This window comes from Salmo salar, chromosome ssa10 (assembly GCF_905237065.1).
Source record: "Salmo salar chromosome ssa10, Ssal_v3.1, whole genome shotgun sequence".
NCBI lineage: Eukaryota > Metazoa > Chordata > Actinopteri > Salmoniformes > Salmonidae > Salmo > Salmo salar.
This window is the reverse complement of record NC_059451.1, coordinates 93,939,329-93,961,169: the sequence shown is the minus strand read 5'-3', so window position 1 is coordinate 93,961,169 and position 21,841 is coordinate 93,939,329. Positions and strand designations below refer to the sequence as shown.

The 21,841-nt window shown below is 41.4% G+C and overlaps 1 protein-coding gene across 2 annotated transcripts; it reads left to right on the top strand.

Moving 5' to 3' along the window:
* Nucleotides 1-586: 586 nt before the first annotated feature.
* LOC106561212 (uncharacterized) lies at nt 587-5,420 on the top strand. Of its 2 annotated transcripts, none has more exons than XM_014124923.2 (4): nt 587-740; nt 2,637-2,980; nt 3,100-3,346; nt 4,264-5,420. In XM_014124923.2, exons 2-4 carry the CDS (start codon nt 2,714-2,716, stop codon nt 4,623-4,625), a joined length of 876 nt encoding a protein of 291 aa, XP_013980398.1. In that variant the 5' UTR covers nt 587-740; nt 2,637-2,713; the 3' UTR covers nt 4,626-5,420. The 2 variants fall into 2 exon arrangements, with proteins under 2 accessions (XP_013980398.1, XP_013980397.1); XM_014124922.2 differs by having other exon boundaries at nt 2,637-3,004.
* Nucleotides 5,421-21,841: the final 16,421 nt, after the last annotated feature.

Below are 21,841 nucleotides of genomic sequence, written 5' to 3'. Positions count from 1 at the left end.
CGCATCAGCCCCTCGAAAGTGAGGCAGCTGCATTTCTGAATGCAAATCTCTCAGAAAAGCTAAATATGGTCAGCATTGCTGTGTGCTGCTGGTTATAACATGGCAATAAAGAAGAGAGAGAAAAGAGGGACGTTTACTGTTTTAAGTGGGATGCAGCAGTTTTGCACATTATTTATTTTTCTTTGATATGGAGCAATATTCTATTATTATGTTGTTCAGATTGTATTAGTTTTGAATTGTTACATTTATATGCACTTTGTTTATATACATTAAAAAGTTATACTTTAAATGCAAATGTTTAATAGCATTATTTTTCATAACAAACCAATGCATTTTAAAATACATTGTGGTTAAGGTAGAGTATGATTTCATTTAATAATTTAATTAGAAATGTTTTAACACCAATCAGTCAAACTATCGCAAACGGTTTGACTTGAAAAAATACAAAACATATTTTTTTAAAGAGCCGTTTGGGAGCCAAAAGAGCCGGCTCTTTTACGTGAGCTGAGCCGAACGAGTCGGCTCACTGAAAAGAGCCAGAATGCCCATCACCAGCTCGTTGTTTAAATTAGCTAACCATCAGCGCCCCCATTCGGATGTAGGCACGATTTCACCGGGTTGTCTAAGATATATAAATAACCCCTTTTGTGTGGGTTTGTGATATGTGTGTACCACGGTCTCTGATGAGTACTTCGGGGACGTTGGGGCGGGGCACTTTGGCACAAAATACGGTTTCACAGGTAAGGAAAGGTCTTATGATAGCTAGCTAGTAACATTCCTAAGTGTTGATGTCAATACTGTATATATGATATATAGCCTTTTGCAACATTGGTAGCTAGCCCGCTAACTACCGATAGTAAGCTAACTAGACCAAAGTTAGCTTTGCCAGTTTTGACCGCTTGATCATTCGATTTAAAGTCTTTTTTTTAAAAATTTTTTTTAAGTTATTGAATTAATCTCGGCCACACAGACCATTAACATGCCTTTAAAAATTTGGAACAATCCATTTTCGTTCATTTGGCCAGCTACCAGCTTTTTAAAAATGTATATTATCAGCTACCAAGTTTGCAGCTAACCTTTGGTTGTGTTTGCGCATAATGACTGTGTCCTTGAGAAAGTCAGGGGTACGATTTCCCCTTGAATGACTCTCAGACACAAGTCATTGGACTGTTAAGAGCCCCGATGCTCAATCTGAACAGTAACACGCGTCCTTTGCCTCACGGTTTTGGATGAATACGGAGTTTCTTTCATATCAATGAGGGAAAAAATGTGTGTGTGTGTGTGTGTGTGTGTGTGTGTGTGTTAATTAGCTATCTAGTATGCTCCGAACACCTGTGTGTAAGCTAACTCTGGAAGTGTAGTTTTGGAGGGACTAATAGCTATATGGATCTGTGCAAAACGGCTACAGTGTGTGTGTGTGTGTGAAAGATTCTTTCTCGCTGAAAGATAAGGGCCATATGTTTGGAAAGCCATATTACAAGCAATGATTATTAACGTTTCTAAACATTAAAACACAGCGTCGGGATTGTAGTTCACATGAGTCAGTGGTGGGCAGGGCTAATGGCTCAACTAGGAAGAAGGCAGAATGTTGTAGGATACGACCATCCCAATAATGGACTAAAGGAGCCTAACGTTGCTCCTTATAGTCCAAGGACATTACATTCCGTTTAAAGGCGAATTGGCTCTAGAAGACAAAACAGACAAAACAGTCAAATGCACTATCTAAACGTGAATCGATTCTCAATTGCAGTACGGTTCTAGAAACACAAATCCCTCTTTCATATCACATCAAAATAATTTTCCAAATGCAGTGGTGTAAAAATAAAGTAATGCTAAGTAGATTTTGGGGTATCTTTACTTTACTATTATTATTTTTGGCAACTTTTACTAACCTACATTCCTAAAGAAAATCAAGTACTTTTTTTCTCCATACATTTTCCCTGATACCCAAAAGTACATTTTGACAGAAAAATGGTCCAATTCACACACTTATCGAGAACATCTCTATTGCCTCTGCTCAGGCAGACTCACTAAACACAAATGCGTTATCTGTCATTAAAACAAATTACATTTTGCCGTCTAGTTTGCTTAATATAAGGAACTTGATATGATTTTTACTTTTGATACTTAAGTACATTTTAGCAATTCCATTGACTTTTTGATACTTAAAGTATTTGGTTTTAAATATACTTAAGCGTTTTACTCAAGTAGTATTTTACTGGGTGACTTTAACTTGAGTCATTTTCTATTAAGGCATCTTTTCCACCACTGCCCAAATGTAAGTACTGTTTTAACGCCGTTGCAGCCAACAGTATTTTTCAGTGACAACACGTTTGTGGCGTCCGTCTTCCATTTACACACGTGTTCGGAGATGCAGATAGCTAATTAGCATAGTGAGCTAGTCCACTCAGTCTTCCGTTTTGTTTTCTGTAAACAACCGCTATAATATTGAAGTGTGGGGAAACCTAACCCTATAAAGGTGTGTATCAATTGAATATATATATATGCTTCCACACACTATCTTTCATATCAAAGATGGTGTGAAAGATAGTGTGTGGAAGCATAAGGACCTTATCTGTAATGTTGCATGTTTAAACAGCAAATCTGTCTGCAAAATATTTTTCTTCCCCTTTCAGACCAAAGCCTTCAACAGTTGCCTTACAGCACCACCTCCAGGCTCCCTAACCCTGCACTCTGAATCCCTGCTGTCACCATGCAAGCCCGTAGGGTCACCGTTCACCGCATCAGCAAGACCGTCACTTTGTACCTGAATGACACAGCCTCACCTAAACCCTCCCCTGGCCCTCTGTCTGCCCTGAACGATGCAGCCAGTACCTCTCCATCCCTAGCCCTTACCTCTGCCCCAACCAAGCCCCTGCTGCTGATGCTGCCCTGGTTGGGGTCGCGACCTCATGCTGTGGCCAAGTACTGTGAGATCTACTTCCGTACAGGCTTTGACGTGCTCATAGTGGAGAGTGCGGTGAGGAAGGGACAACGTTCATGGGTGGAAAATCTAACTATTTAAAAATTCTGTTTAGAATGCTCCTCTCTATGGTCTCTTTCCTCTCTAAAATACCTCACATATCTCCTCTACCCTAGGTGAGTCAGTTCCTGTGGCCTCGCTGGGGCCTGGACTACGGGGCAAGGGTACTAGATCTCCTGCAGAGTGACCGCTTTGTGTCACGCCCCCTGCTCGTGCACGCCTTCTCCATAGGAGGGTACACCTTCACCCAGCTGTTGGTGCATGTGTCCCGCGACACACAGAAGTATTACGGCTTCACTCAGAGGATCAGAGGCCACATCTATGACAGCCTTGTGCTGGGCTCGCTGGAGAGGATGGCTACAGGTGAGCCTGGGGTACAGGGGTTACCGTGAGAGGATACCGACCAGGTGTAACACATCTGGCAGCCTAGCATTGTCTAGTATAGCCTGGTTAACCAGTGAGCTGATGTTGTTCTTTATCCTCAGGACATTTATACTGAACAAAAATATAAATGCAACAATTTCAATGATTTTACTGAGTTAGTTCATAAAAGGAAATCGGACAATTGAAATTAATTCATTAGGCCCAAGTCTATGGATTTCACATGACTGGGCGGGAATAGGTCTACCCTCTTGGGAGCAAGGCCCAGCCAATCCAAATGAGTTTTTCCCCACAAGGGCTTTATTACAGACAGAAGTACTCGTCAGTTTCATCACCTGTCCGGGTGGCTGGTCTCAGACGATCCCGCAGGTATGGAAACCGAATGTGGAGGTCCTGGGCTGGAGTGGTTATGCGTGGTCTGCGATTTATGAGGCCGGTTGGATGTACTGCCAAATTCCCTAAAACGACATTGGAGATGGCTATGGTAGAGAAATGAACATTAAATTATCTGGCAACAGCCCTGGTGGACATTCCTGGAGTCAGCGTGCCAATTGCACACTCCTTCAACTTGAGACATCTATGGCATTGTGTTGTGACAACTGCATATTTTAGTGGCCTTTTGTCCCGAGCACAAGGTGCACCTGTGTAATGATCATTCTATTTAATCAGCTTCTTGATATGCCACACCTGTCAGGTGGATAGATTATCTTGGCAAATTAGAAATGTTCACTAAAAGGGATGTAAACAAATTTGTGCACATCATTTGAGAGAAGCTATTTGTGCGTTTGGAAAATGTTTGGGATCTTTTATTTCAGCTCCAGAACCGTAAGACCAACACTATACGTGTTGCGTTTTTATATTTCTTGTTCACTACATTTTGTCATTGATTATCTCTTCAGGTCTAGGTAAGAGCCTGTTCCCCCGGCTGGAGAGCCAAGTGAAATGGGCCAGTATGCTCTACTTCAGAGCCTTCAAACACCACACAGTCGACTACTTCAACAACGGCATTGATGTCTTCTGGAATAACCCTGTCACCGCACCCGCCCTCGTCTTCTTCTGCCAGAACGACGCACTGTGCGACCCGGAGGGCATGGAGGAGATCATCGCCTACTGGAGAAAACGAGGGATGGAGGTGACAGACAGGAAGTGGGAGGAGTCAACACATGCAGGCCACCTGAGACGACACCCCCAGGAGTACCTGTCTACCTTGGAGACCTTCCTAAAGACTCTCGGTATGGTCCCTCTCAAGGCCAAGATGTGACCCTAGGCAGGACCCACACAGCTGTGGTCCGGTCCAGAAACAATCCCTAACCCTATCCACTACCCCTTAGGCCCTCAGCATGGCCAAGTGACAACAAGGCACAGCTGTGGTCCAGTCCAGAAATAGACTCTAGCCCCTACCCCCTAAGCACTCAGGACCCCCTCAAGACCAGGACATGACAGTTTGCACTTCACTTACCTACAAATTCCACGTTTGAGTACTCTAGGTATAGTGGGGACTTATTGTCTACAGTTTTACATTCTCGAAAACATTAAATTAACTCTTTTGTAGACTTTTCGCAAAAGGAGTCATTGTTTAGATGTTTCGGAATTGTACCAGAAATGTCATGTGATATAGCCTCTGCATTACGTAGGTTACGTAGTGCTCTGAATACCTCAACAGCACCAATCTCTAATAGTATCCACTTCATTTTCAAACGCTTTTTAAACACTGAAGCCAAACTTCCTCCGCATTATCATAATTCGTATGCGCGCCACTAGAGATCCCTGCATTAGCATGTTTCTGTTAGCTGATAAATCCTGAAAAAAATACCCCATTTTGCTGGCCTGCTAATGTGCCTGGACCTTGAAGGCTAAACATTTGAGGAAAAAAAACAATTGCTCCAAATGATTGTCCAATCAGGCAGGCTAGATGCAATCAATTTGAAATGAATATGCATTCAAAACGCCAGGCTTTTGAGCAGTTATTCAAATGACATAGGCTTTTCACTGCAGTTTACAGCCAAGACTAGAGTTTTGTACTCACTTGAAAACAATAACATTCTTCATTACATTGTGTTGTTGTAGGCTACATTTCTTGTCCCTAAGAAGCTGAAACTATAGGGTAGGTGAAACTATAGGGTAGCTTTTCAAGCTGGTACCAGGGGACTGGGAGGGAGCACACTCAGCACAGCCTCGGGAGCACACACAGTGTAGGCTACCTATGATTTTGTTATCTGATAAATATTTTGTTGTGTAAATTTACGTGATATTCACTGCAGTATTGAGCTTATAAATTATGGGCTAATATGCATATGCTTCTAATTTAGGCTATAGTTTGCATCCCAAGCCTGTCTGTCTTTGTTCTGTTGTGCAATTACGCACCTGGCCTCTCTGCTGTTCCTGTTAAATATTGAGTCCCAGGAAAAGCAAGACTACAAAAGCTTGTTGGACACTTACAGTTGAAGTCGTAAGTTAACATACACCATAGCAAAATATATTTAAATTCAGTTTCTCAATTCCTGACATTTAATCCAAGTAAAAATTCCCTGTCTTGGGTCAGTTAGGATCACCACTTTATTTTAAGAATGTGAAATGTCAGAATAATAGTAGAGATTTATTTCAGCTTTTATTTCTTTCATCACATTCCCAGTGGGTCAGAAGTTTACATACACTCAATTAGTATTTGGTAGCATTGCCTTTAAATTGTTTAACTTGGGTCAAACATTTCGGGTAGCCTTCCACAAGTTTCCCACAGTAAATTGGGTGAATTTTGGCCCATTCCTCCTGACAGAGCTGGTGTAACTGAGTCAGGTTTGTAGGCCTCCTTGCTCGCACACGATTTTTCAATTCTGCCCACAAATTTTCTATAGGATTGAGGTCAGGGCTTTGATGGCCACTGCAATACCTTGACTTTGTTGTTTAAGCCATTTTGCCACAACTTTGGAAGAATGCTTCGGGTCATTGTCCATTTGGAAGACCCATTTGCGATCATGCTTTAACTTCCTGACTTATGTCTTGAGATGTTGCTTCAATATATCCACATAATCTATTTTGTGAAGTGCACCAGTCCCTCCTGCAGCAAAGCACCCCAACAACATGATGATGCAACCCCCGTGCTTCACGGTTGGGATGGTGTTCTTCGGCTTGCAAGCGTCCCCCTTTTTTCTCCAAACATAACGATGGTCATTATGGCCAAACGGTTCTATTTTTGTTTCATCAGACCAGAGAACATTTCTCCAAAAAGTACAATCTTTGTCCCCATGTGCAGTTGCAAACTGTAGTCTGGCTTTTTTATGGTGGTTTTGGAGCAGTGGCTTCTTCCTTGCTGAGTGGACTTTCAGGTTATGTGGATATAGATACTTTTGTACTAGTTTCCTCCAGCATCTTCACAAGGTTCTTTGTTGTTGTTCTGGGATTGCTTTGCACTTTTCGCACTAAAGTATGTACATCTCTAGGAGACAGAACGCGTCTCCTTCCTGAGCGGTATGAAGGCTGCATGGTCCCATGGTGTTTATACTTGCGTACTATTTTTTTTTTATTTATTTATTTATTTATTTTTTTACAGATGAACGTGGTACCTTCAGGCATTTGGAAATTGCTCCCAAGGATAAAGACAGACTTGTGGATGTCTCTATTTTTATTTTTTAAATTCCTGAGGCCTTGGCTGATTTTTCTTTTGATTATTTTTTTCTTCCCCCCCCCATGATGTCAAGCAAAGAGGCACTGAGTATGAAGGTAGGCCTTGCAATACATCCACAGGTACACCTCCAATAGGCTAATTGACATCATTTGACTCAATCAGAAGCTTCTAAAGTCATGTCATAATTTTCTGGAACTTTCCAAGCTGTTTAAAGGCACAGTCAACTTAGTGTATGTAAACTTCTGACCCACTAGAATTATGATACAGTAAAATAATATGTCTGTAAACAATTGTTGGAAAAATGACGTGTCATGCACAAAGTAGATGTCCTAACCGACTATAGTTTGTTAACAAGAAATTTGTGGAGTAGTTAAAAATTTGTTTTAATGACTCCAACCTAAGTGTATGTAAACTTCTGACTTCAACTGTATATAGACTACTAATAGCCTATTGGATGAGAGATGCACTCTTGCTGAATATAAAGTAGTCTACAGCATTAAGAACGTGTGGGGAGTTGGAAAGGAGAAGCACATATTTTCCAATTGGCCAATCTTAACACTGGGCTACATCCTGACAAAATACATCATGAGTGGCCTGCTAATGTACCTTTTGGACCTTCTAAACTGTTGAAAAGACCCAAAGTGATCCAAATGTTTGCATAGTCAGGCCTAGGTTGTTGACCTATGCAGTTATTTCGACATGAAATAAAACAGGACATTTGAGAGGTTATTCAAATTAGCCTACATCACTGCATATTACAGCCTATGGACAAGAATTGTGTACGCACTTGGTAACAATAATACATCCTCATTGCACTGTGTTGTAGCCCAGGTTTAAAAGTATTGTCTAAAAACGTAAGCTTTGCGTGTCATGGGGACAACAGTGCAGCCAGGAGGAACACGCAGTACAGATCTTCAATTTCATAATCCGTTAACTTAGTTTTTCTTGCACTTTGACTGGTAAATCTTTAGCTTATAGCACTAATATTTAGCTAATGAATGGCCTAATATCTAGCTAATATGCACAACCGGCTATAGCAGGAGTAGGCAACCCGGGTCCTGGGTGCCGCAGGCACTTCATGTTTTTGATTTAACCGACCTGGAAGACGAGGTATGTTGACTTTAGGCAATCATTGAACTGATCAATTAGCTTAGTTGGTGAGGTGTGGTGCCTAGTTAGAACACAATCCTGCAGTACCTGTGAATTGTTAAGACAAAGTACACTGGTGTGCTAACTTTTGGCCGGTTATTATAACATTGTTGCGCCGATGCATTATTTGCAGTTTTCACTGACAATGAACATACCCGGCATTGAATGGTCTGAACCTGTGTCTGTGCGTTAGAGACCCCATGAATGGTTTTGTTAACACCTTTTATTAATAGGCAGCGTGCAGTATGATGCATTGATCAGTTGATTGACATGTAGGACTGCAGAATGAAAAAAAAAAAAAAAACGATTATCTTTCCTCTAGTGTGGATGCTCACAAATGTTTTATAGATATGTAGCCTATAGTTATGGTGCTTGGTGGATGGCCTTTAACGCTGACGCGACACAACTAACGTTATCACAACAGAACTAGCCTAGCTAGCTAAAGTTGGAGAACTTGATTATTTTTAAACTATATCAATTTACTCTGGCAAGTTTGCCACCGGCGCGCTGCAGTAGGAAAGTAAAGCGGAAGTTGAATCATCACTTCTGCTGTTTGGCTGTGCTCATAACGTTTGAAATTGAGGTGGACAGTGCAAAGTGTGTTAAATTACTACTTTTTTTTTATTATGACGTACAAACACTACAAAACTTGTGTTAAATAATCTATGCAATCTTATTAAAATTGTTCAATGGATTTATACGTTCTTAAGTTTGTCTTGTAAAAGATATGCATACAGAGTGGTATTGTTGGTTACGTAACTAATGAAGAGGAATTTCTCAAACACAACCCAGTGAGAGCCCCTCCAGTTTGCCAAGAGATTCAACTGGGCAGACAGTCTCTAAGCTGAACATGCCATAATTGTACTAACAATGACCTATTAATTGGGTGTAACTAATGACATATGTCCTCTTATGATAACCAGCCTTATAAAGCCTTAAGAACACATCCTTGTGTAAACTTTAATATCCAGCATAATACTGCTAACACTTAGTAACAAAAGCAACATGAATGCAGGGACAGAAGAGAAAATAGGCAGAAGGTGAAAAAATGTAATGACTGATACGCAAGTCGCTTACACTGGTGGTTCTCAGAATGTATCTTTACACATATTTCCCTGAGCATACAGACTTGTTTTGAAGATCATTTAGAACAGTGGTGTGTCACTCATTCCATGGAGGGCCTGCTGGTTTTTTAAATTTAAGACCTAGACAACCAGGTGAGGAGAGTCACTGATTAGTAAGGAAATCATATCTGTACAAGGGAGGATCGAAAACCCAGACAGTTGGCCCTCCATGGAATGAGTTTGACGCCTATGATTTTAAAATACTCCGTTGTTCCTTATCAAGCAGTTAAACTTGTTTTCGTCTTACTTGACAAATCCCTTAGTTAAGCCTGACTTATCAGACAGATGCAAGATTGCTTTGTTTCACTATCTAGATTTCAATCTGTCGCCAATTGGATGGAAATGTGAATACTCTAGAATCCGCATATTTTCTCACCAGTGGTGTTTTCCCAAAACTTAAGAGAAAGGGTCAGTTTTCATATACTGAATAAAAACCCAAAGTTCAATATATTTCCATCGCATTGTCCATTCTACCGATAGTTTTGTCACAAACTGCATTAAATATAAAATGTGCGTCTTGGCACGTGCGCTCCAGCCAACATCTTGCAGATGCAGTGTGGGTAGGCTGTGCGGGTATAGACTACATCAGGGGCGTCAAACTCATTCCATGCAGGGCCTGTCTTTTAAAAAAAATTTTTTTTTCACCTTTCAATTAGTTCCTAGACTACCAGGTAAGGGGAGTTCCTTACTGATCAGTGACCTTAATTCATCAATCAAGTACAAGGGAGGAACGAAAAATCGCCGATATTCAGCCCTACATGGAATGAGTTTGACTTGTGGTCTACATGATGAATATTATGGATAAGAGCGATAATTTTTATTTGGCATGTCAAAAGGCAGTTAAGCATCGATCATGTCACCAGAATATGACCCTTTATGTATTGAAAGGAGCATCAAGATCACAGTGCACTTTCACCACCCTGTGAAGTTTAACGTATTTCATCAGTAGCCTAATAAACTGCATGGTTTCCCGAGTCGTAGTGGGAGGACAACACACCATATCATCGCTCGACTCCAAGTTTACTTCGATATGATGGTTATTATATACATATTTGCGCATAAAGGACTCTCCTCCGCCATTTCTTGCATAATTTTAAATGCGTATGGCACATTTCAGTTGAAGGCATTTAGTTGTACAACTGACTAGGTATCCCCCTTTCCCTTGATTTAATTTTACTAACACAAAAAGATCCTACTGTGTCGAACGAACAAATTATCTGTTGGCATTTATAAAATTGTTTCCATCACAGCTGTCATACTCTATTAAAATTATGACTTTACTCGCATAAAAATTAATGGAAACGTGGTTTATGATACATTTTCCAGACATGATTAATCTCCTGTTTTATATAGAAACGTAATTTAGATTTGCTGTCAGTCTTACCCACCGTTCTATATTAACCAATCAAGTAGCAGTCTTGTTTGACAATCAAATGAGGAACACTAGAACAGGGGTCTTCAACCTTTTCTTGCCCAGGGAAACCGGTGACCCAGGTGGCATCTTGTGTTATCATCAGGTGAATGATAATGGCAAGGAGAAGTTATCAACATTTTAAAATGAATAGATTTGGTAGATTAGTTTTTTTCTCATTATTTTGACCTGTGAAGGTAGCTAATAGGCTAACTCCAAACACATTTTCACTAAGAGCAGCTGGTTAAACAAAGGTTAGCAATGTGTTGACAAAAATGTATACCCAAGTCAAGAAAGCTTTACCAGCAGCACTTGCTTCACTGGTAGCCTATTCGCAGGTGCTTTTTTTGAAGCCTATGATACTCCAGTGAGTGTAATTTGCTTAATATTAGGAGTTGAAGCCTTTAGAAGATATTCTCCTCTTTTCTACTGTAGGTATGTCATTCAAAAACATGTATTGTTGTTGCTAGCGATATTCATATAAAAATCCACTTGTTTTTATATATTTTCACCGTCCTCCTGCATTACCTCGAACCCCAGGTTGAATACCCCTGCTCTAGGACCTCCTAAATCTATGGGTGTATATAATAAATACTCTTATCATCCCTGTGTGTATTCTCCTGTGTACATCGCAGTGAAGTTCTGATTGTCTTCGCCATTCTTTAAAAATAAATATTTTGTTAAAGACATACTGCAACTCTTCAATGCAATGTTTTCCAACAGATGTGCCATTTTACTTTAACTGGATAAGTAATTCATTGAGATGAATTTGTCAATGTTACCATTAGTTGATTTTTCTAATATTTACACTTTCCAGTTTAAAGAAAGATGACAAGTTGACAATGGACAAGATCTTTACATGTTTTTTCCCCCCCAAGATTTAGCCAATTCTGTCAATTTGTTTTAGCCAAACCTTTATGTTCATGATCCGCCAGTACTGTCCAGGGACTAACCTGTCCAGGGACTGCGGTTGAAAATTAGCCGGCTGGCTAAAACCGGCACTTTTACTGAAACGTTGATTAATGTGCACTGTCCCTGTAAAAATAAAATAAACTTAAACTTACTGTAGGTCCACCGTGACCACTTGTATTAAAGCTATTGTCATGCATTCTATTTTTGGAAAGCATGATTTAAAAGAACAAAAATGTTGAATTTTGTGGGACTCTGGTTGGCGGAAACGTGTTTGTTTGGAGAGATGGTGCAAAATAGAGGAGGCGGCAGAACGAACCAGTTGGATGGTCTTTGATTTCCATAGGCGGGCACATCTTTCCACAAGTGTGTGCACGCGCTAGTGCGCTGATTTTCTTTTTTTAAAATTGGTTGTAGTTGTAAAGACCATAGGCAGCTTTGGACAAACATACCTGATTCAACACATTAATGGTTTTAAGATTAATTGACAAGTTGAATCAGGTGTGCTTGATTCAACTTGTACTGTTGGGGTTACTCAAGGACCGAGATGGGTTCTCCGTGCAGTAGGTGGCGGTAAAGTTCCATGGACGGAAGATGGCGGAGACTGCTAGTGAGTCATGTGAAGCTAAGAGTACAGAAAGTGAGTGGGTTACAGTGAAGAAAAAGGTAAAAAATAAAGGCAGAGGATTTAACTGAAGAATCGATGGAGTGGTTGGTGCACTCAATTGACCTGCATGGTAACAGTAGATGGAGAAAAGAAGTTCACTTCATCCAAGCTACTGTTTTTGATGAGTCTCTCCCTTCTCATATAAAGTTAGGATTCATGAGATACCCTGTAAGAGCTTCTGTGCACAAGCCCCTTCAGTGTCATGAATGTAAAATATTTCGTCAAGTGTGTGCAGAAGGAAAGAATATTGTATGCCAGATGAAGGGTAATGCTGCAACTGTGGATGTGAACATGCGCCTGAATTCTTGGAGTGCCCTGTTAGGGTGAAGGAGAATGAGGTGGTAAGGAGTGTCTCCTATCTGGAGGCGGTGAGAAGATTTGGAAGGAATGGGTAGCGGGGGAGAAGCAACGGTAGAGGAGCCACCAAGACCAGTGAAGGTTTCTCATCAACCGAAGGACAGTGAAATGCTACATGTTAAAAAGGTGGACTTTGTATTATTTATTGTAATGGTCATAAACTGTACAGCACAAGCGGAGAAGAAGTCTAAGAAAATTTGAATCATTGAATGCTGCTGAACGTTTTTTGGGTCTTTTGTGACTTCACAGCCGAGGCGGTGCAAGAAATCCTGTAGGTGAATGTAGACCCATCACAGGCCCTTGAGCCTGTGTAGGGATGTATTTTGGAGTGGACTGTGATTGTTTAAACATCATTATACTTCTTAATTATTTTAATGTTTTTTAGTTGACGTGTTTTATTTTGTATTATGTTTTTCCCCCTTTCCTGGAATGTTTATTTTGTTTCTTATTCAATACCCCGTCCAGTTGTTGGCGGTAATGCACCATTAACATTGGATGCCAACCGCCGTTAAACCCCATCGAAGAAGAAGGTACTCAAGGACCAGAGTTGGGAACCACTGTCCTAGTAGCTTTGCATGATACACGCACAGTTGCAGTAATGCACAGACTAGTTGGTTGGCTCACTACTACCATACGGAATAAGAAGACTTGCTGGTGTCGATGCCATATCTAACTGTTTAATCCTGAATGCTGATTGGTTAAAACCGCATTCCAGACTGTGTCTATTCCACAAGTTACCAACAGCTAAATCTAAGATGTTAAAATGCCTATTTACTCTGTTCCATCTGACTGCGCAATCCACTGTCTCATCAACCCAGCCAGGCACTTTATAAACTTGATCTCCACTATAAAAAGTATCTAGACATGATCTCACATTTATTTTAACTGTATGAACCTTGCTGTATGTCTCTCTGACATTTGTATCATTGTTTCAATATTCAAATTCTATCTCCTGCTGTCCCGTAGTAATGAACATGTCGGGAGGCAGTGTTTCTCAGCCGGTCGAAATCATAAATCAGCTGGCATCATTTTTATGGATATATGCAAAGTCATTTCAATAGAAAAAAAGGTCAAACTAAACTAAGTATAGCTAGTTTTCAGTCTTTCCAGCTTCAGTTTGAAAAGATTGTGTTAGATGTGTTGTTGGCTATCTCCTCTGAACAACGAGAGCACATTTTCTATGCCAGGTGAAATCGCGCCTCATTAGCTCATTGTTATGGATGTGTCCAAATAAATGTCACTAGAAAACAGCTTATGCAAATGCAGCTACTGTTGTTCTGGCTGCACTGTTTGACGTGACTAAGTTAGCCGTAGTTGGCTAGCTAGCAAGCAATGGATAAGAACGTTGCCACTCAGTATGGCAATGGAACATTTAGTACGAACGACTGGGTCGCGTCCATATATACAGAAAAAAAGACTGAACGACTGGGCCGTGTCTCTGGCAACCAAACTGATAGAAGGAACAACCAGCCGGCTCGGGTAGCAACCCTAGATTTGTGTCTGGACTTTATCTTGTGGAAGGATGAAATAGTATAAATAAATTCATAAAAATAATGTTAATGAAAATGTCAAACATTATTTGAATATATTGGTAACTCGTTGTATAAAAGTGATAATGCCCTCAAAGCCGGTGTTTGGAGGATGTATTTTGTGTATTTCTGTGATTAAAGAAGTATGTTTTTGTCATTTAAAATGAGAAAATATAAAAACATACTACTTCAATCACAGTCCACTCCAAAATGCATATATATCCTCCAAACACTGGCTTCAAGGGCATTATTACTTAAACCGAATCAGCCACCGGGCTTCTCCATGCATCGCGCCGACAGAGATAAACACACCTCTGGGAAGAGGAAAGGCGGGGGTGTATGCTTGATGATTAATGACTCATGGTGTAATCATAACAACATACAGGAACTCAAGTCCTTCTGCTCACCCGACCTAGAATTCCTTACAATCAAATTCCGGTCATTTTACCTACAAATAATTCTTGTCAGTTATAGTCACAGCTGTGTACATTCCCCCTCAAGCAGACACCAAGACGGCCCTCAAGGAACTTCACTGGACTCTATGTAAACTGGAAACTATATATCCTGAGGCTGCATTTATTGTAGCTGGGGATTTTAACAAAGCAAATTTGAGAACAAGGCTACCTAAATTCCATCAGCATATTAATTGCACCACACACAGGGGCAATACACTCAACCACTGCTACTCTAACTTCCACGATGCATACAAAGCCCTCCCTTCGGCAAATCCAACCACGATGCCATCTTGCTTCTACCGTCTTATAGGCAGAAACTAAAACAGGATGTACCAGTGACGAGAACCATTCAACACTGGTCTGACCAATTGGAAGCCACGCTTCAAAAAAAATGTTATCACGCAGACTGGAATATGTCCCGGTTAACCTCAGAGAATAACATCACGCTGACTCGGCAAGTGAGTTTACAAGGAAGTGCATTGGAGATGTTGTACCCACTGTGACTATTAAAACCTACCCTAACCAGAAACCGTGGATGGATGGCGGCTTTTGCTCAAAACTGAAAGCGCGAACCACCGCGTTTAACAATGGAAAAGGTCTGGGAATATGGCTGAATATAAACATTGCTCCCTTGGCAAGGCAATCAAACAAGCGAAATGCTGGCACAGGGACAAGGTGGAGTCGCAATTCAACGTCTCAGATACGAGACGTATGTGGCAGGGTCTACAGGAGATCACGGACTACAAAAAGAAAACCAGCCACGTCACGGACACCGAAGTCACGCTTCCAGACAAACTAAACACGTTCTTTACCAGCTTTGAGGATAATACAGTGCCACCGTCGCGGCCTGCTAACAAGGACTGCACCCCCCCTCTCTTCGTGGCCGAAGTGAGTAAAACATTTAAACGTGTTAACCCTCGCAAGGCTGCTGGCCCAGATGGCAGCCGTAGCCGCGTCCTCAGAGCATCAGCTGGCTGGTGTGTTTACGGACTAATTCAATCGCTCCCTATCCCAGCCTGTTGTCCCCACATGCTTCAAGATGGCTACCATTGTTCCTGTACCCAAGAAGGCACATAACTATACTAAATGACTACCGCCCAGTAGCACTCACTTCTGTCATCATGAAGTGTTTTGAGTGATTAGTCAAGGATCATATCACCTCCCCCTTACTGGCCACCCTAGACCCACTTCAGTTTGCATACCGCCCCAACAGGTCCACAGACGCAAACGCCATCACACTGCACACTGCCCTATTCCATCTGGACATGAGGAATACATACAGTATGTAAGAATGCTGTTCATTGACTACAGCTCAGCATTCAACACCATAGTACCCTCCAAGCTCATCATCAAGCTGGAGGCCCTGGGCCTCAACCCCGCCCTGTGCAATTGGGTCCTGGACTTTCTGATTGGCCGCCCCCAGGTGGTCAGGTAGGAAACAAAATCTCCACTTCGCTGACCCTCAACACTGGGGCTCCACAATGGTGCGTGCTTAGCCCCCTCATGTACTCCCTGTTCACCGACGACTGCGTGGCCATGCATGCCTCCAACTCAATCATCAAGTTTGCAGACGACAGAGGTGAGGGCACTCGGAGTGTGGTGTCAGGAAAACAACCTCTCACTCAACGTTAACAAAACAAAGGAGATGATCGTGGACTTCAGGAAACAGCAGAGGGAGCATCCTCCTATCCACATTGGAGGGACAGCAGTGGAGAAGGTGGAAAATTAAGTTCCTCAGCGTACACGTCACAGACAAACTGAAATGGTCCACCCACACAGACAGTGTGGTGAAGAAGGCACAACAGCACCTCTTCAACCTCAGGAGGCTGAAGAAATTTGGCTTGTCACCCAAAACCCTCACAAACTTTTACAGATGCACAATCGAGAGCATCCTGTCAGGCAATATCACAGCCTGGTACGGCAACTGCACCACCCTCAACCGCAAGGCTCTCCAGAGGGTAGTGCAGTCTGCACAACGCATCACTGGGGGGAAACTACCTGCCCTCCATGACTACTACAGAACCCGATGTCAGAGAAAGACCAAAAAGATCAAGGACAACAACCATCCGAGCCACTGCCTGTTTACACCACTACCATCCAGAAGGCGAGGTCAGTACAGGTGCATCAAAGCTGGGATCGAGACAGAAGCAGTTTTTCAATCTCAAGGCCATCAGATTGCTAAACAACAATCACTAACACAGAGGCTGATGCCTACATTGAGACCCAATCACTGTCCACTTTAATAAATGGATCACTAGTCACTTTAAACAATGCCACTTTAAATAATGTGTACATATCTTACATTACTCATATCACATGTATATACTCTATTTTATACCTTGCCTACGGTGCTCAGCCAGCACTCATCCATATACTTATATGTACATATTCTCATTCACCCCTTCAGATGTGTGTATTAGGTACAGTTGAAGTCGGAAGTTCACATACACCTTAGCCAAATACATTTAAACTCAGTTTTTCCACAATTCCTGACATTTAATCCTAGTAAAAATTATCTGTCTTAGGTCAGTTAGGATCACCACTACATTTTAAGAATGTGAAATGTCAGAATAATAGTAGAGTGATCTATTTCAGCTTTTATTTCTTTCATCACATTCCCAGTGGGTCAGAAGTTTACATACACTCAATTAGTATTTGGTAGCATTGCCTTTAAATTGTTGAACTTGGGGTCAAACATTTTGGGTAGCCTTCCACAAGCTTCCCACAGTAAGTTGGGTGAATTTTGGCCCATTCCTCCTGACAGAGCTGGTGTAACCGAGTCAGGTTTGTAGGCCTCTTTGCTCGCACAAGATTCTTCAGTTCTGCCCACACATTTTCTATAGGATTGAGGTCAGGGCTTTGTGTTGGCCACTCCAATACCTTGACTTTGTTGTCCTTAAGCCATTTTGCCACAACTTTGGAAGTATGCTTGGGGTCATTGTCCATTTGGAAGACCCATTTGCGACCAAGCTTTAACTTCATGACTGATGTTGCTTCAATATATCCACATAATTTTCCTACATCATGAAGCCTTTTATTTTGTGAAGTGCACCAGTTCCTCCTGCAGCAAAGCACCCCCACAACATGATGATGCCACCCCCGTGCTTCACGGTTGGTATGGTGTTCTTCGCTTGCAAGCCTCCCCCTCTTTCCTCCAAATGACAGTCATTATGGCCAAACAGTTCTATTTTTGTTTCATCAGACCAGAGGACATTTCTCCAAAAAGTATGATCTTTGTCCCCATTTGCAGTTGCAAACCGTAGTCTGGCTTTTTTATAGTGTTTTTGGAGCACTGGCTTCTTCCTTGCTGAGCGGCCTTTCAGGTTATGTCGATATAGGACTCGTTTTACTGTGGATATAGATACTTTTGTACCCGTTTCCTCCAGCATCTTCACAAGGTCCTTTGCTGTTGTTCTGGGATTGATTTGCACTTTTCACACCAAAGTACGTTCATCTCTAGGGAACAGAACGCGTCTCCTTCCTGAGCGGTATGATGGCTGCGTGGTCCCATGGTGTTTATACTTGCGTACTGTTGTTAGTACAGATGAACGTGGTACCTTCAGGCGTTTGGAAATTGCTCCCAAGGATGAACCAGACTTGTGGAGGTCTACAATCTTTTTTCTGAGGTCTTGGCTGATTCTTTTGATTGTTCCATGATGTCAAGCAAAGAGGCACTGACTTTGAAGGTAGGCCTTGAAATACATCCACAGGTACGCCTCCAATTGACTCAAATGATGTCAATTAGCCTATCAGAAGCTTCTAAAGCCATGACATCATTTTCTGGAATTTTCCAAACTGTTTAAAGGCACAGTCAACTTAGTGTATGTAAACTTCTGACCCACTGGAATTGTGATACAGTCAAATAATCTGTCTAAACAATTGTTGTAAAAATGACTTGTGTCATGCACAAAGTAGATGTCCTAACCGACTTACCAAAACTATAGTAACAAGAAATTTGTGTAGTGGTTGAAAAATGAGATTTAAATACCCCAACCTAAGTGTATGTAAACTTCCGACTTCAACTGTAGATGTTGGGGAATTGTTAGATACTACTGCACTGTCTGAACTAGAAGTACAAGCATTTCGCTACACTCGCATTAACATCTGCGAACCATTTGTATGTGACCAATAAAATGTGATTTGATTTTACTAACCGCCGCGCCGATCTGCATCACAAAAAAAAGTGTGGGATGCTGATTCGCTGCTTCTCTCCCACAACTCTGTTACTATGCCTAACAGGTGCGTGTGAGCAGTTCCCGGGAAAACACCTTGCTTGCCGGATCTATCTCCAAGTTGTGGGAGAGAATCAGCATCCAAAACGTTTATTTGTGACGCAGATCGGCGCGGTGCTCAGTCAGATTCCGTCGGTTGTCAGAACTGGCATCGGAAATTACCGATGACAACTTCCTTACAATTAGAAGATGACTGCGTCGTTGAGAAAACGTGTGTTTACCATTTAGCTACTAGCGGTTACCATTCTTTCATACAATTTTTATATTATTTTGATAATTGTATCTATGTCTTGGAAGTGAAGATTAGAATTCGCTGGGGAGACAATACTTTTGAAAGTACCGGAAAGAAAGTAGCCAGTTAGCTTGCCAGTGTGCTCCATTTGACGTTGGTTGACTGGCAAAAAAAAAGCAACAGTTGTCAGACGAAACTAGCTAAAGATTAGTAAATAATAAACAATGTCAGCCCTAACAATTTTCGTCCGGAGTCTGCCAGTAGATGCATGTAACGACCGCCTGGAGGACGCCTGCACAAAAAAAAATATATATTCCAAATCGTGACATTTGCGCGATCGATTTTCTATTGCTCATTTGCACGTCACGTCAATGATATCATGTCACCGTGTGGGACTGTAGGTCAATTAACTTTGTCGGAGTGGGCGCCCTGATTCTAGTTTGTGGTCTAGGCAGGCTACTGCCTGGGAAGGTCTCCCACTCAGAAGTACAAGATGGGGAGGGGGGCAGGGGTAGGTTGACCTCAGGTCTCCCCCCTGGAATCCCGAGGTAGGAGGGGGGTAGGTTGACCTCAGGTCTCCCCACTGGAAGCCCGAGGTAGGAGAGGCGGGGGGTAGGTTGACCTCAGGTCTCCCCACTGGAAGCCCGAGGTAGGGAGAAAGGGGGAATCTATCAAATACTGCATCTCTGACTTTGTACGGTACTAATACAATTAGTTGTGCAATTTAGTTTGTGTTTCTTGTTTTGAAGTGCAATAATCTAATCAGGTTCTCTTTTTTATAAGTGTGTTATTCTTTGTGTGATATAGAATTTGTGCAATTTAGTTTTATTTGTGTATTGTTTTTGTTAGCAATTGGGTAATAGTGTCATTTTTTATTTTTTTTATTTGTATTTATATACTACAATTTGTTTGTCTTTGTTTCTACTTTTTGATATTTGAGTCTTTTTGTGTATATTTGTATATTTATATAGTTTTAAATGTTATGATTTTTTTACATTTGTTTTCCAAATGTCTGAATAAAATTATAATTAGTGCAGAATTGTGTTTTTTTGGGGGGGGGGGTTCGCCCAGGGAGCCATACAAGCTAGAACCGCCACTGCCTGCACCTAACTATAACACGCAAATATAGAAAATGCGCTGCACAGTCAGAGATGGCCCAAATTCGTTTTTGACGGGCCTTTTTAGATAGGCTTATGTTTTTGCTTATCGTTTCCAACATTTTAGGCTTAGTCAACTTGTCTATAATTAGATACATGCAGCTTCTCTTCTGTCAAATAAACCCCTGCTCACCAGAATGCCATAAATTGATGTAATCGATAGTTTTTCTCTTTCCTCTTTCATCTCTGCTTCTCTCCCGCAGCAAATATGTTTAGGGACCAGGGAGAAAATGCAATAAAAATAAGCTGTACAAGTTTTTCTATGCTAAATTTCCAAATGGCATCAGTGACCGGTTTTAAGGAAATTAGTAGCAGTTAAAATGACTCAACATGTTTTTGATAAGATTTCAGTTCGGCTCGGATGCATATTTTATGATGCTGATGAAGAGATCATATTTCTCCACTCCTGATCCAGAGTAAAAATGTTACATTTGGTGTATAATTTTAATGCAAGAAATGCTTAATTCTGAGGGAGTTAATGTTATTATAGGCATTGTGAGAGGTTGAATTTGTATAGTGCTTCGCAATCATCGCACAATCATCCTCTTTTACCACTTAATTTAATCTTTCCCAATCATTAGTATACTGTTCTGGCCCTCCTTTCTATTTATTTTCAACTCTCAATTTTGCAGCTTTTCTCTTATTGAATGAAACGCTGAACTTGTTGCCTCAGTGGATCATAGTTAACTTTTTCTGCCCAAGTTCCCCAATGCGTTTCGTAATTGGTGTGTATTTGGTGCACGCTACAGTTAGGCCATGAAGTTTAGGCTTAGGCTACGTACCAACAGCAGATTAAAAAACAATGAAAGAAAAACCTAAATGTAGCCCATAGATATGAATGTCACAATAATTATACTAAGTGTACAAACCATTAGGAACACCTGCTCTTTCCATGACACCGATTTGACCAGGTGAAAGCTGTGGTCCCTTATTGATGTCACTTGTTAAATCCATTTCAATCACTGTAGATGAAAGGGAAGAGAAAGGTTCAAGAAGGATGTTTATGCCTTGAGACAATTGAGACCTATTGTATGTGTGCCATTCAGAGGGTGAATGGGCAAGACAAAATATTTAAGTGTCTTTGAACGGGGTATGATAGTAGGTGCCAACCGCACTGGTTTGAGTGTGTCAAGAACTGCAACGCTGCAGAGTTTTTCACACTCAATAGTTTCCCGTGTGTATCAAGAATGGTCCACCACCCAAAGGACATCCAGCCAACTTGACACAACTGTGGGAAGCATTGGAGTCAACATGGGCCAGCATCTCTGTGGAATGCTTTCAAAACCTTGTAGAGTTCATGTCCCAATGAATTGAGGCTGAGGGCAAAAGGGGGCGAAACTCAATATTAGGAAGGTGTTCCTATTGTCTTGTTCACTGTGTACATTTATGGATTTTTAATGCATTGTTTTCTCTTTATTCAACCCACCCGCCACCCACCCGCCTTTCAACCACACAATATTTCATTGCCTTAAACCTGCCCACCCCGCTGATATAACCGCAGGGACTGTGGGTTACGAGTCAACCCTTGCATAACTAACAGACACACACAGACAAACAATATTTCCCTTTGGCCTCCCACTGGTGTGAGGATGCTTTGTCTGCAGTTAGTTGTTAATGTTTGTCTTGTGTTTTC

Excerpts from the sequence above, each read along its gene's own strand:
- LOC106561212 (XM_014124922.2), top strand. The coding sequence starts at position 2,714 with ATGCAAGCCCGTAGGGTCACCGTTCACCGCATCAGCAAGACCGTCACT. Across the intron at positions 3,005-3,099 it reads GGAAGGGACAACGTTCATGG|GTGAGTCAGTTCCTGTGGCC; the intron begins GTGGAAAATCTA and ends CCTCTACCCTAG. Across the intron at positions 3,347-4,263 it reads GCTGGAGAGGATGGCTACAG|GTCTAGGTAAGAGCCTGTTC; the intron begins GTGAGCCTGGGG and ends TTATCTCTTCAG.